We start from the raw sequence: 16,658 nt of genomic DNA, 5'->3' as shown, positions 1-16,658 counted from the left end.
AAAGCATGAGCTTTCATGGAGCTGTTTCTTCACCACCTGATGAAGAAACAGCGCTTCAAAACCTAGTGGTTCCAAATAAACCAGTCGGAGTTTAACTTGGTGTTGTGTGATTTTTAAACGTTGTCCACCCCAGTTCAACACTGGCACCTCCAAATCATGAATATAACTAACACAGCAAAGGAAAAACTGAGCTGCTATTTTACATTTCAGCATGCAAGTGCAATCTCTGCCCAAATGCAGTAAGATGTTGACAACATTCAGGCTTGGTTTGATCAGTGGCAAGTTATATTTTCATCACACAAATGTCAGGCATTGTCCATCTCTGATAAAAGAGAATCTTTTGATATTCAATGGCATTACCTTCATTGAATCCTCCACTATCAACATTCTAGGGGTTACCATTCAACAAAAACTGAACTGGACAGCCACATAAATACTTTAGCTAAAAGAGCAGGCTGGGAACTGGGGGATAAAAAACTCACCACCTAACTCTACTTGCCTGGATGAGTACAACTCCAACAACACTGAACACTAACCAGAACAAAAGGAGTCTACCGATTGGCTCCCCATCTGCGTAAACATACATTCCCTCCACATCAACACACTGTGGCAGCAGTGCACAACCAGATATTCTAGAGTACATCCTTTGACATGGGTTTGAAAGAACCTGAGCTTTCTCACTTATGAAAAAGAGGACAGAAGATGTGACTGCCTGTAAATTTCACAACCCTGACATGGGACCAGATTATTCCTAGGGTGTTGTTGGGTCAAAATCCTGAAACCCCATTTTCAACAGCATTGTGAGCTGTTGAAACCCCTCATGGACTTGCCATGGTTCAAGAAGGTCACTAACCAGCATCTTCTCATGAACAAAGAAGGACCGACAATAAAAGGTTAGTCAAGGCAGTGATGCCCAACCTTCATGAAGCAGTAAACAATATAATTTGACTTTGCTCTCTTTGAATAAAGACTGCAGTAAATTAGAAATTCTATTAGAAATGTTCCAAAAAAAAAGAACATATTGCTGTTTTAAAATAAACAGGTTTAAAATAGACAAAATAGGAATAGAATATCAACTAAATTATTGTCTTTTTTTTATTGTCCTGACCAATAATCCTCACTCAAAAAAATGCGAAGAAAAAGTCTCAAACTAATTAGTAATTTAGTTCACTCACTGCTATTTGTGGAACATTGCTAACACAAAATAGCTACTGTGTTTGCACATGTAACAATACAATGCATGTCAAAAATAAATTGGGTATAGCACTTTTGAGACACATTTGCAATAAAACAATTATCCCTTCCTGTGTGTGTGTTTAACCCACTTAACCCGCAAGTCCCACTTGTCTTTATTTTCTGATTGGATTTCATATTCCAAGAAGGCGGTTTTTATTTGAAAACACCATCACTTATTAGTAGCTCTCATGTAATTTCTAGCATGTTGCACAGAATTCTCGTTTATCTCCTCAGACCCTACTCTGCCACAGGGCCAGCAGATCACATTACAAGCACGTCAAGATAAACAAGTTATTGTAAACTTTCTAGTTTAGAATCCCACCATTCTTAGAATTTTTTAATTGAACAAACTGCTGCTTGACTGAAATGCGCATGAGCTGGGAATGACGTGTCCACAGAACTCGGCTGGTAATAAAACTGAATGAATTTCCTGGAAGTTGTGCAAACAGGACATATGGAAACATGCAACCCTTATACAACACCTGATATGTTTGATGTAGAGTACGATACAAGGAAGCCTCGACCAGAGACGTGAATTCCACTCATGAACTGAACAGTGGCTTCATTGCTTTCTGACTCAATAACCTTGTCCCACTGAATTCCAAGTCCACAATATTTACCTGGAAAACCAGCATAACGTTAATAAGCTTTTAAAACATTATTTGGATTATGTGTCATAAAATATGCATGAAAGAACAGTTTTATCAGTTATTGTTATAGTGATTAGAAACTTAATGTGGCTATTCTTTTGTGTTAGCTTGTACAGATAAAATTTAGAGCCCAGGCTAAAAATTTCAAGAGAGGTCATTTAAAAACACAAGTATCAGTTATAAAGATTATCAACCATCCCATCTTAACATTTTTCCCTCCATTCTCAGAGGAATTTACTTCTTTCTGTAGCCATTTTAAAAGTGTAATCTCTGGCAGAAAGTTGGCCAATTGTATTGAGCTCTCCTCTGAAATTAAACAGAATGTGTTTGAAAGCTGAGTACTTTTCCAAGAGAGATCACTGGGCAGCAACTAAGATCAGAAATTCAGGTTGACACTTAACATCCCATAGTTTAGTGCAATTGAAATGCTTTAACTGCTGCCCCAGCTGAGATCAACTGCTTAACAATGTGTGAAAATTGTACCTGAACAAAGTAGTCTGAATGCTGTGGTGCTACATCAAGCAGTGATCTGACCAAATAAGGCATCAATTGCATTTTGGTGACCAACTCTGCACCACACAGGCAAACCACTGATTCCTGAGTTTATTTGACACATCACAGTGAATTGCATTACTCATGCTTGCTTCATTTAAAAGATGAAATCTAAATTGAACAGGTCCCATCAAATATTCTCAGCTGAAATGCTTTGGAACTTTTCAAACACTCCACTCTCATTTGTCATGTTAAGGTCATCCATTGCCTTAAACCAGTGCTGCAGAATGAGGCAATGACAGCTCTGCTTAGGTCAGATTATGCTTTGTCTGCCACTTTTAATGCAAATCTCCTCAATCACATTTCTTTTCATGCAAAAAATGTCTCATGTGGTGTTTTCATGTGAATTCAAATTACTACATTTTGTATGAAAGCATTAAATCATATTATTTAGGATTCAGATCCTTGTTTAACAGTCTTTTATTTCCAAAGAAGAATGTACTGATGCAGTGTACTACCCAGTTCCCAGGAGAACACTTAACTAGATGCCAGTATATACAAGAGGCAGCAAAATATTCTTAGCGAATCTAGGCTAATGTTTTAGGAGTATTTGCTATCATTACTCTTCAAAAATGGAAAGCAAACTCTGCCGCCTGCATGTGGTTATACACAGAAATACAGAAGAGATTGTAAGCGATTCCATACTTCTTCACAGCACGTAAATGTTGAGGCGCCAACAAGTTACAATTAGAGATCACTGGCCATCACCTTTTCTGGCTGCAATACGGTTATTAAACCCACCCCCACCTTTCCAAACAAAAAGCCTTATTAAGTGAGGTGTAACTGCCTTTCAACAGTGCTAGAAGTCATAACCATTACTTTTGAACCTCTTTGGCCTTTGAAAACTAATTTTATGCTCATCTCATGTCAACTTTTCCCATGCTGACAAAAAACTTTTTCATGTTTTAATATGAAGTTATGATGTTGCAGCATGAATGTATATGCATCAATTGTTTACATTGCTCTCTATAAAATATAATAAAATTGATGGATTGTTAGTTCATATCATTCCTTAGTTTGCTATCTAGGTGCATTCAATTTGGATTAGCTGGTTAACCTATTTGATTACATCATTGTTACTGGAACCCTGCAGATTCAGGGTCAAAATCCTGGAACTCCCCTCTTCACAGCACTGTGGGTGCACCTCCATCCCTCAAACCGCAATGATAACAAGGACACAACTCTACCACCTTCTCAATGACAGTGAAGAACGGACAACAATTGCTGGCCTCACCAACGATGTCCACATCCAACAGATGAATAAAATAAAAATCCCCTTCATCCAAAAAGGCACAAACTAAATGCAAATAAATTACTTCTGCATGAGAACCATTTACTGCTTTGGTCCATTTTCCCAACTCAGATTTTTGAATGCACCCACATCTACTTTACAGCAGCACTACAATGTGCTATTCATTTTTTAAGTGAATAACAATCTTGGTTGCCTCTACCCTAAGAGTGAAGATAACAAAACTTCAATAGCAGAAATTGAAGGTCTGCTTTGTCATTCAGCAGTTGGAGGAAGCCAGCTTCCTGCAGACAATGCAGAGATGAGGAATTCCACTCAGATTTGACAGGAGTGCAACATGGAATTTCAACATTTTTTTAAAGGAGCCCTTGGAAAAGTACAAGACATACCACCATCAGGGAATCATTTCATCAAAGAGAGTATGTTCGGGAAATATCAGAATCTAGTCTTCAGCACTAATTTCCCTGCGCCTGCACACAGCCCCGTGACCATCCCCACCACAATTACTTAGAGTAACTGGCTGATACTGAACACTAATTAATAATTACTCTGTTGTGCTGCACAGTTTGTGCCAGAGAGAACTCTACGGAGTGCACATTCAAAGCAGATATTACTTAGGAAAATACTGCAAGGTAACCTGCATAATCTCTCTGATAATAGCTGACATTGTCAGTGATCTTGCAATACTTGGCTGACATTCCAGCTCACTTAATAAGGCTTTTTGTTTGACAAGGTGGGGGTGGGTTTCATAATAGCATTGCAGCCTGAAAGGTGATGGCCAGTGATCTCTAGTTGTAACTTGTAGGCGCCTCAACATCATGTGCTGAGAAGGAGTATGGAATCGCTTACAATCTCTTCTGTATTTCTATGTTTAACCACGCATGCAGGCGGCAGAGATGGATGTCCATTTTTGAAGAATAATGATAGTGAATTTTAAATCTAGGCATTATTTCAGCATTATTTCACTCTACATTCCCCTCTATCATTACATTAAGCTAAATCATTACAAAATTTCAATTTTAGCTTTCTATCTATCTCTCCACCATACTCACTACAGTACTTTAGACTTCCCTAACACTTGCCAGGTCAGGAAGGAGAGAAAAACATTACCACATCATCTAGGTCAAAACAGAATTATAGGATGCCTACAGTGTGGGCGCAGGCCATTGTGTCCACAGCACCCCATCCAGACTCACCGCCCTACACAATCTCTGTAACCCTGCATTTCCCATGGCTAATCCACCTAAACTGAACAACTTTGGACTGTGGCAGAAAACTGGAACACCCAAATGAAACCCACAAAGACATGGGGAGAATATGCAAACTACCCACAGACAGTTACCCAAGGCTGGAATCAAACCCACGTCCCTGGCACTGGGAGGCAGCAGTGCTAACCACTGAGCCACCATACCGCCCCAAAAACATACTGCATCCTTAAGTCAAAGTCCATCATTACCCTCTTCCTAACTAGAAACCAAGAGTAGTACAGATGGAAGAATGAATGTGACATTTTTGCACAAATTGGGTTTAATATCTGCAGAAAAACACCACAACATTTTTCCACAAATATATTTTGTGCATTCAAATTCCTTTACAAGTTATAGAGTCAAAGAGATGTACAGCATGGAACCAGACCTTTCAGTCCAACCCGTCCATGCCGACCAGATATCCCAACCCAATCTAGTCCCACCTGCCAGCACCCGGCCCGTATCCCTCCAAACCCTTCCTATTTCATAAACCCATACAAGTGCCTTTTAAATGCTGCAATTGTACTAGTCTCCACCACATCCTCTGGCAGTTCATTCCATACACGTATCACCCTCCGAGTGAAAAAGTTGCTCCTTAGGTCTCTTTTATACCTTTCCCCTCCCACCCTAAACCTATGCTCTCTAGTTCTGGACTCCCTGACCCCAGGGAAAAGACTTTGCCTATTTATCCTATCCATGCCCCTCATAATTTTGTAAATCTCTATAAAGTCACCCCTCAACCTCCGACGCTCCAGAGAAAACAGCCCCAGTCTATTCAGCCTCTCCCTATATCTCAAATCCTCCAATCCTGGCAACATCCTCGTAAATCTTTTCTGAACCCTTTCAAGTTTCACAACATCTTTCCGATAGGAAGGAGACCAGAATTTCACGCAATATTCCAAAGTGGCCTAACCAATATCCTGTACAGTTGCAACATGACCTCCCAATTCCTGTACTCAATACTCTGACCAATAAAGGAAACGCCTTCTTCACTATCCTATTTACCTGTGACTCCACTTTCAAGGAGCTATGAACCTTCACTCCAAGGTCTCTTTGTTCAGCAACACTCCCTAGGACCTTACCATTAAGGTGTGTAAGTCCTTAATGTGATAATTCAATTTTTAATAAAATGATAGCTCCCCCATTAAAGTAACATTGAGGAAATTAATACAATTTTATTTCTACGAGGATCATGATTTCACAATTGCCTTTATTCTCCCAAAGCTTTCATTGTTTTAACGAGTTCATTCCAGTTAGAGTGAAACTGCCCAGACACTCTTAAAATAAGCAAGCAGTATATACTCAGTATATCCCAGATATTGAACGTCATTCATGGATTACCTGACAATTATCATAAAATGATTGTTTACTTACCAAATTCAGTTCGGCCTGGACCAATTCCATTATACAGTCTTAGGTAACTCAGGTGACAAGAGGTAGAATCTTCAATATCAAAGTCGCCAAATTTAAATATAATCCTCAGGCTGGGCTGTACCCGTATCTCCCACTCACAAACAGTATTATTAGGGTATGTCTGAGGATAATTTATTGATGCAAAAGTTCCACTCTCTAGGCCAAGAACTGTGTGTCCACAACCATCACCTGAAAGAATATTAAAAAAAAATGAAGTTATAATAAGCAAAATATAATTTGGCAAAAAATTTCTAAATAATGAGGCATTGGCTTCGATGAAGCATTTCAAAACTTTTCGGAATTGGAATTTATCAACAATTGTACCATCAACATCACTGAGAACTCTTCTATTACCTTTGTACAGTATACAAAAATCCAATGACTGTTCTGTAACCCTGAATTGTGCAGAACATGGTTATCAGTCTTTACAGGAGTACTATTCAAGTCAAAGTGTGTAGGCTCAAGTCTCACTTGAGAACAGTTGATATCACAGCGCAGTCCTTAGGGAGTGCTTCAGTGTTGGAGGTATTGAGTTTTGAAGGGATATTAGAATCATGCAACATGGAAACAGAGCTGTAGGCCCAACTCATCCACACCAACCAGGTTTCCTAAAATAAACTAGTCCCACTTGCTGCTAAACCTTTGCTATCAGTGTGCCTGTCCAAATGCTTTTTAAAATGTTGTAATTGTACGCACCTCAACCATTTTCTCTAGCAGTCTGTTCCATATATGCACCACATTCTGTGTGAAAAAGTTGCCCCTCAGATCCCTTCTAAATCTTTCCCCTCTCGCCTTAAATCTATGCCATCTAGTTTTGAACTCCTCTACCAGTGGAAAAGAGCTTGGCTATTCACCTTATCTATGCCCCTTGTGATTTTATAAATCTCTAGAAGGTCAACCCTCAGCTTCTGACAATCCAGGGGAAAAAAGTCCCAACCTATCCAGCTTTTCCTTGAAACTCAAATCCTCATCCTTGTAAATCTTAGTTGCACTGTTTCCAGTTTAAAGACATCCTTCCTATTGCAGTGTGACCAGAATTGTACACAATACTCCAACGTGGCCATACCAATGTCTTTTACATGACACCCAAAACCCTGCACTCAGTTCTCAAGTCAATGAAGGCAAGCATGCCAAACACCTCTTTCACCATCCTGTCTACCTGCGATGCCACTTTCAAGGAACTACATACTTGTACACCTTGGTCTCTGTTTGACAACACTCCCCAGGGCCCTAACATTAACTGTGTAAATCCTGCACTGGTTTATCTTACCAAAATGCACCACCTTGCATTTATCCAAATTAAACTCCATTTCCTATTGAGCCAGTTGATCAAGCTTCCTTTGTACCCTTAGATAACATTCTTCACTGTCCACTATGCCACCAATTTTGGGGTCATCCACAAACTTACTAAATCACAATCTTGTATTCTCATACAAATCATTTATATACATGACGAACAACAGTGGACCCAGCACCGATCCTGTGTCACACTACTAGTCACAGACTGACAGTCTGAACAACAACCCTCTGTCTCCTGCAAACTGAGACAGGTTCTGGTCTCATGTGACTGAAGTTCTGAAGGAAAGCCATATTGGACTCAAAACATTAACAGCTTGCGAGTTCCACTGAAACTCTGTTTTCTTTCAGATTTCCAGCATGTACAGTATTTTGTTTTGTTTCAGGTGTGGGGGATCATGGTTTGAGGGTCAAAGAAACTTCGCTCAGAGTTACTTGCCAATCCTGAATAGTGCCTGGACTGTCTGAGTGTTATGATAGAACATTACTAGGGTGAAGTAAGGGTGGTGAGGGCAATATGAAATGATGAGTCAAGAATATCACACATTAAGGACATTGTAGAACTTGTACTAGTATCAGGTCAAAATAAATTTTCCTACAGTGCATCAGCTAATAAGCTAAATAAGGCCAATGACAATACTGACTTTATTTTTATCCAAGTGCACATTTTATAGTGGTCACTAGATAGCTGGTTTGGATGAACATTAAAGATAAAGAACAGATATAACCCATACAAAGGCAAAAGCACATCAGTGGAAGGTTTCACACTGTGCCAGTGTGGTAGGTTACCAATTTGGGACAACGTCTCAGTGAAATTCCTGTTCTCATGCCGGTAGATGCTTGGCAGAACAGTTTACCAGCAGTGGAGAGCAGAGAAGGAAACAAGGGGGAAAAAAACACTACTACTCAAAGAAACCTTACATAAAGGAAACAATAAAAGAATGTCCCTACAACATGCCAGAAAAGATTTACAAGGATGTTGCCAGGGTTGGATGATTTGAGCTATAGGGAGAGGCTGAACAGGCAGGGGCTGTTTTCCCTGGAGCATCGGAGGTTGAGGGGTGACCTTAGAGTTTACAAAATTTTGAGGGGAATGGATGGGATAAATAGACAAAGTCTTTTCCCTGGGGCGGGGGAGTCCAGAACTAGAGGGTATAGGTTTAAGGTGAGGGGAAAGATATATATATATAAAAAAAAAAGAGATCTAAGGGACAACTTTTTCACAGAGAGAGAGTGGTATGTGTATGGAATGAGCTGCCAGAGAAAATGGTGGAGGCTAGTACAATTGCAATATTTAAAAGATATTTGGATGGGTATATGAATAGGAAGGGTTTGGAGGGATATCTGCTAGCTGGTGGGACTAGATTGGGTTGGGATATCTGGTCAGCAGGGAAGGGTTGGGCCGACGGGTCTGTTTCCATGCTGTACATCTCTATGACTCTACACCAGAACTCTCCCTACATCTTCCCACATTTTCTCTAAAGATGTGATTAACACAATTCCTTTTGCATTTAAAGCATCCATCAAATAAAACTACTACAAGTTCAAACAAATAATGTTTGTACCTTGCCGGCTGTTAGTCACTCATTTCTTTTCTAAAATGCACCCAGCATTTTTCTAAGGCCTACTGCTCTCTTGTAAATGTCGATTTGTTGTTGTCAGATTGTCTGTTCTAATCCCTATAACTTTATTTAAATAATGCTCAGTTCTAATGTAAAAACCAAAGAAAAACTGCAGAAAGCTGCAACATTAAACAGACTTGAGTGTACTTGCGCACAAAACTAGCATAAATTAAAAGAAAAAAAACTGCAAATCATGGAAATCTGGAACAAAAACAGAAAATGCTGGAGAAACTCGGCAGGTCTGGGAGCATTTGTGGAGGGAAATCAAAGTATTTAACTCTTCTTCAGAAGATTAGCACACAAGTGCAGCAAGTAGTCAGGAAGACTGATGGAATGTTAGCCCTTATTTCAAGAGAGGTTGGAGTATAATCGTACCAAGTCTTCCTGCAGCTGTGCAAGGTGCTGGTGAGACCATACCTGGAAAACGGAGAGCAGTTTTGGACCTCTTATTTCCCTCAAGGGAGAGTCTCAGACCAAAGGACACAGCTTCTGAATAATGGGATTTTCAATTTTGGACTGTGATTATGAAGAATTTCTTCTTTCACAGGATGGTGTGTCTTTGGAATCCTTGCCACAAAATTGCGGGAGAAAAGTCCTTGTGTACATTTAAGGCTGAGGTAGGTAGATTCTTGGGTAGTAAGGGAAATCAAGGCTACAGAGAGAAGGCAGGATAATGGAGATGAAGAATGTCAAATCAGCCATTGAAAGACAAAGCAGGCTTGAGGGGCCAAATGGCCTACACCAGTTACTATTTCTTATGCTCTTAACATAAACCAAGAAGAAAGGTGCATGTCACTCTATAGCTCTGGGGTCAACATCAACACCCATAAAATGTACTTCTTTCTCTTCATTGCTTGATAAACTATACCAGACACACAGTTTATACTTGGTTTTAAAATATTCACCTGATGTCAATTATCCTTTGTCCATCACCTTACAATGTTCTCTCTCAGACAATTACCTAATTATGTCTTGAAAACCAAATTTCACATATGCAGATAGTGCACTTCAGATCCTAACTACATGTTGTGTTTTTTTAAAAAAATGCTTTTCCACAAGTTTCCATTGGTCTTTTTTGCTAATCAACTCAAATCTGCATCTCAAACCTTCTACCGTTGGGGACACATTTTCCTTTTCTGCTGTGACAAGATCTCAGGATTTTAACACCTCTATAAATGATTTTAAAAAAACACATCTGAACCCACAACAGTGAAGGAATGGTAATATGATAATAAACAACTTGTTTTAAAACTCTCAAAAACATAATTACTGGAATTATTTTAATGGGCATACACAGGGTAAAAAATGCACATGTTTGATCACAAACATGTTGAACATGGACACGACTTTCTGTCTCTGACTAAGCTATTGCAACGACAGTCAACTGCAGTGAGCACAAGACAAAATGTTGAGATACAATAAAAAGGACAATTTTGACTCACAATAAGAAGATAACCTTGCAGTTTGTAAATTATCAGTGCAGTCTTACTGTAGATACTGGACACAGCTCTGGCAGTCCTGGTTTAAAAGCAGCTATAGAAGGGAGTAACCAGAGTGATTGAGATGATGGAAGGATTAGATTATGATGAGCAATTATGTTTCGAGGTGATATAATCGTTCCTTTTAGGATTCTACAGGGACTAGACAGCATACAGCATGAAAAGCTGCTTCAGATTGACGAGAACTGTAGAATGAAAGGACATGATCTGTGCCTGAAGGGAGGCAAATTCAAAAGTAATCTGCGGAAATAATATTTCGATGAGCAAATGATCAATCTGTGGAACAGACTCCCTAGAGAGCCAGTGGAAACAATTAGTATTGATTCATTCAAATGAAAATTAGACAGATTTAGTCTCCTTATCTAAGGGAGGATATACCTTTCCTCGATAGAGTACAATCAATGATTTCTGGATGAATGAATGAATTGGTATAAGAGGAGAATTTGGTCAGGGTAAGTTTTGTGCATTTTTCTGAATTCTAGAGAGTGATCTTATTGAAATGTATTTAAAGGATTTCAGGCTGCTAGGAGACCAACTCCCCTGCCTGGGGAATCAAGAACAAGGGATCAGTCTCAAAATTAACATCGGTCATGTAGGATCAAGATAAGGAGAAATGCCTTCATTCAAAGTGTTGTGAATATATGGAATTATAAACCTGGAGTGAGCAAGTGAAAACTCAGTTATGGAGTACAGTTAAGATATATCAGAAGATTTTGGGATAAAAGGAAATCCAGAATTATGGGCGCAGCAAGGGGAGGTGTAGCCAAGGTATAAGATTGGCCATGAACTTAACAAATAATAAATCAAGCTTGAATGGCCGAATGAATTGCACTTGCTCCTACATCATATGGTTGTAATGTTTTTTTCAAGAAATAACTCTTTGGGATACATTGAGTAAATGGAGACATGACATGTGCTAACTGTAGCATGTTTGGGAGGAATAGCTGACTTCTGTAGTTCCCAGAATACTTTACCATTGTGATTTTCTTCACACCATAACTAGGCCTGTGGTAAACAGATGGATTAAGACCAATTCCTATGATTGTTCAATTACTTTGATAACATTTTATTATGCAACAACCAAATGGTCAAAATCAAACAAGATGAAGATTGTCATTCTTCTCATTGAACAATTCCTATTTGCAAGGGTAGGGGGAAGAAAAATAAAGGTGATCCAAAAAACTGATGCTGCTGTTGGAAACCTCAGAATAAACAAATGGAACAAGAATTAACATTGTTGACATTATAAAATGATTTACCTTATTATCCTTTGGAAGGTCACTGGGTAAACAATTTAGATTAGATTAGATTACTTTACAGTGTGGAAACAGGCCCTTCGGCCCAACAAGTCCACACCGACCTGCCAAAGCGCAACCCACTCAGACCCATTCCCCTACATTTACCCCTTCACCTAATGCTACAGGCAATTTAGCATGGCCAATTCACCTAACCTGTACATTTTTGGACTGTGGGAGGAAACCGGAGCACCCGGAGGAAACCCACGCAGACACAGGGAGAATGTACAAACTCCACACAGTCAGTCGCCTGAGGCTGGAATTGAAAGAATTTAATGGGGTCTCTTTTTTTTAATTGAAAGATGAGCCCATGATAATTATTTGACAGTAAGTACATTATTTACAGCTTGAAACTGCGGGACCAGTTATACTAGCTGTAAACAGGCAATGAAGTGCCAGATGTTTCTGGAAAGAGCAGGGTCTTCTCAAGCAGATGCTTTTAAGAGTCACAAATACACAGCACGGAAACAAACCCGTCGGGCCAACTCGTCTCTGCCAATCAGATATCCTAAGTAAACCTAACCCCATTTGCCAGCATTTGGCCCATATCCCTCTAAATCCTTCCTATTCATATACCCATCCAGATGCCTTTTAAATGATGTAATCGTACCATCTTCTTTTTATCCTTTGAAGTTAATGGAATCTGTTAACAAATATATAGTAACTAGTCAATCAAACATTTTAGTGTTTTAAACAGGTTCAAACTGCATATTGAATGAAAATCTGAGCAGTAAGTGTGTAACTTTATTATTAATACAATATAAACATGATAGGATCATTCAGGGTGTTATCAATTAGATTGTTACTGAATTTTTTTCTGTCATAAATTATCACCTAATTCTTGCCATATTTAACACCAGCTAGCTGAAGGTTTCTTTTTATTCTGATAGTTTACTCCATTTGTTGTACTTGCTAGCGTACAAATCACAACTACATCCGTGAATAAAAATTAACTTTGACTCTTAGCTGCTTACTTGCTGACAAGTAATGCATTGTATGACCATTCTTGTACGACCAGTATTCCTCCATCCACATGGATAAAATGTTATTTGTACATTTCCCCACAAATAAAAACTTACAGAAATTTGTTTACAGAAAAAAAAAGGTATAAAAATAACAAACTGAACAATTCAGTTAATGGCTATACAAAAATTAAAATGACACCAATTACTTTTTTTACATTTCCTAAATTTTGATTAAAATTCCTTATAAATTCTGCCAATAAATACCTCTCTGAAGATAATCAACTCATGGAATCAGGCCTATGACTTGAGGACTCATTGACACTGTTTAGAACATGACAGCCATGGTATATCCAATATATATTTAACAAAGAGACCTTCAGTGTGTTTTTTGTGGTTGGGTGCAAGTGTTTAATGGCAGTATCATACTCAACAAGACATTTTATCCAGATGAATTTTAATATGTTGTTGTTGTTGCTGGGTGTGCTCCAGCTGGAATGATGCTTAAGGCAAATACTGCTTCCTCCCCATATTCCTAACCTGAAACATATGAGTCAAAGGACTAAACATGTGTTTACCCAGAAGCAAAAGCTTGATTGCCATTTTAGGACAGTGCTAGCTTGAGGATGAGTTGTACACACTTCTCATTATAGGTTTAAAGAAATCTCATTTTTTTTCCCCTATTGATAAAGTAAAAATAAAAATGAGCAGTTGCAAACCAGGCCGCCAATTCACTTTCTCCGGTTTTGACCAGTGACAAACCGACAGCATTTTGTCAGTCATTAATCTTAAAATGTCTTAAGGTACCTTACAAGAGCGCTTCTCAAATAAAATTGGACACCGAGCTACATAAAGAGACATTAGACCACATGGACAAAAGCTAACCCAAAAGGCATATCTTTTAAGGTGTGACTTAAAGAAGAGAGCAATAGTGACTGAGTGATTGGAGGGGGGAGGGGGGTAGGGTAGAGGGGGAATTCCAGGGTTTAGACCTTGTAGGTTAAAGCTCAGCTGTCAATGGTGGCATGGCAAAATCACAGTTGTGCGAAGAATTGGAGAAGTGCAAAAGATCTCACTTCTAAGGCTGGCTGAGATTACTGCTGTGGCAGGACAGGACCATGAGGTCAGGGGTGAAACGTTTCAAGTGGAAGCATGACAAACTGGGGATCAATAAATATCAGGGAGCACAGCAGGAAGTGAGGAAACAGCATTTGCTGTAAGTAAACCAAAAAGACAGAGACTTTAAATGGGAATAAATGCAGAGTGGGTAAAACAGGAGGCTACTCGGGGAATGGGCAGATCTGGGATGAAAAGTACACGTAGAAGAGTGCTTCAGCTGCAGATGAACAAACTATTGCACCCTTTGCTCACCACTACAGCTGGCAGGCCGGTCAAAGAGTTGTCTAACAAATTAACTTTTACATTTTTCAGCAGTTGTTGTAGGCTCTACACAGCAAGCCTGCCTATTACTGGTGACTTCTGCTCCCTCTCCAATAACCTGCATTTTTCCTGAGAAACTGCTACCGTCCCGAGATTTAAAGCCACAAAGCAGTTCAGAATTGTGGTGTGCCCCAGCACACTCAGTGTCTGCCTATAACCCTCTTAGCCCAACGCTGTCAATAATAAATTCCCAAGAAGTCCCAATAGGAGCTTGGTCCAATCGGTGGCCCAGTCAAGACTGACCGAAGGATAAAATATGTTTCTCCATCAATCAGAACCAAATTTGCCAAAGAGAATACACTTGGCAAAAAAATAATTTGCAATGTTTTGGAAGACTCATGGGAAACCCTGTTCGAAAGTCATGCTGATGTTATAAAAGAACACTTAGAGTCCGCCAAGATAAAGTTCCCATTAACTTTATTTAAAAAAGCATCAAACTATAGTTTCATCTTGCCACAAGAGCACAACAGAGAGAAACTTCATGCATCATTGCACCACTTTCTGTGATGATGTACATTGAGTTTTTTTGCCAGCATTTGCCAGGATGGGCGGCATGGTGGCACAATGGTTAGCACTGCTGCCTCACAGCGCCTGAGACCCGGGTTCAATTCCTGACTCAGGCGACTGACTGTGTGGAGTTTGCACGTTCTCCCCGTGTCTGCGTGGATTTCCTCCGGGTGCTCCAGTTTCCTCCCACAGTCCAAAGATGTGCGGGTCAGGTGAATTGGCCATGCTAAATTGCCCATAGTGTTAGGTAAGGGGTAAATGTAGGGGTATGGGTGGGTTGCGCTTCGGCGGGTCGTTGTGGACTTGTTGGGCCGAAGGGCCTGTTTCCACACTAAGTAATCTAATCTTAAAAAAAAATTTATTGCCCATCGTTAATTGCACAGAGGACAGTTAAGAATCAACAACATTACTATGAATCTGGAGTCACAGGTAGGCCAGACCAGGTAAGGATGGCAGATTTCCTCCTCTAAAGGACATTAGGAAAACAGATGGGCTTTAATAACAACGGTTGCATGGTGACTGTTAGATTAGTTTTTTCATTATTTCCTGATTTTTTTTTCCCCGTTGAATTCCAAATTTCACCATCTACCACGATGGAATTTAAACTAATGCCCTCCAAACATTAGTCTTGGGTTCTGGATTACTAGCCTAGTGACACTATCAACATGCACCCTCGCATATCATAACCATACCAAAGCAGCCTATGACAACATGCAGTAATACCCAGACAATATTCAGGGCCAAGCTGAGAAGTGGCAAGTAACATTTAGCCATGTGGCAGACAATGACCACTTCCAGCAAGAGAGAATCTAAACATGACTCCACAACGTACAACGGCACTACCCTCAACAAATCCCCATGACCAACATCCTGAGGGCTATCTTTAACCTCACAGTGAAATGAGAGAGCTGTTTAAATACTCTGGCTACAAATACAGGTCAGAAACTAGGAATTCTACAGACAGTAATTCACACCTTGCCTCTTCATTGTCTGTCCATCATCTACAAGGCATTGCGTTAGGAGTGCAACAGAGAACAACAACACTTAAGCAGCTTGATATTATTCAGACCAAAACACCTTCCTTGACTGGCACTTCATCCAACACTTTCAACACTCACTCCCTTCCTCACTAAGGCACACTGACAGTAGTGTGTACCATCTACAATATGCACGCAATAATACTGTGATGGTCCTTTGATGGCACCTTGAGAATTGGTAACCAGTACCACCTCGGACAAGGGCAGCAGATGCACGTGAATAATCAACACGTTCCCCTCCAAGTCATACAGCACATTAACTTGGAACTATATCACCATTCCTTCAATACCAATGATGTCCAAATGCAGGACCTTACTTTCTTAACAGCACTGGATATTCATACACCTGCAAAGGTTCAAGACAGCAGCTCGCCAGGAAGTGCAGAATATTATTATTTCAATCTTGCTTTCACTGTGTTGCTTGTTTAGAAGAAACTTTGTCACCTTTACCATCTTCAGTCTCCTGAGAAAGCTTCCACATTGAGAGATTTAAGTCTCAAAGTAACCAGTTATAAACTCCTGATACCTATTAATTGCTAAACACAACACATTAGTTACTGCCACGCAAGAGCAGTAGCATTAAATCTTCATTTAATTAATGATGCACTTAATTAGGATTAAATAACCACTGTACCAGGGATTAAAATCTGCAG

At 39.6% G+C, this 16,658-nt stretch overlaps 1 protein-coding gene across 1 annotated transcript in view; it reads right to left on the bottom strand.

Moving 5' to 3' along the window:
• dcbld2 (discoidin, CUB and LCCL domain containing 2) overlaps positions 1-16,658 on the bottom strand; it is a 116,055-nt gene that overhangs the window by 89,082 nt on the left and 10,315 nt on the right. The window contains exons 2-3 of the mRNA XM_060833688.1: positions 6,309-6,536; positions 1,719-1,856 (exon numbers count right to left, since the gene is read on the bottom strand). Coding sequence (XP_060689671.1) covers positions 1,719-1,856; positions 6,309-6,536 — 366 coding nt within the window. The remainder of the gene's footprint in view (positions 1-1,718; positions 1,857-6,308; positions 6,537-16,658) is intronic.

Source organism: Hemiscyllium ocellatum, chromosome 12 (assembly GCF_020745735.1).
Source record: "Hemiscyllium ocellatum isolate sHemOce1 chromosome 12, sHemOce1.pat.X.cur, whole genome shotgun sequence".
Lineage (NCBI taxonomy): Eukaryota > Metazoa > Chordata > Chondrichthyes > Orectolobiformes > Hemiscylliidae > Hemiscyllium > Hemiscyllium ocellatum.
This window is presented reverse-complemented; position numbering and strand designations above follow the sequence as displayed.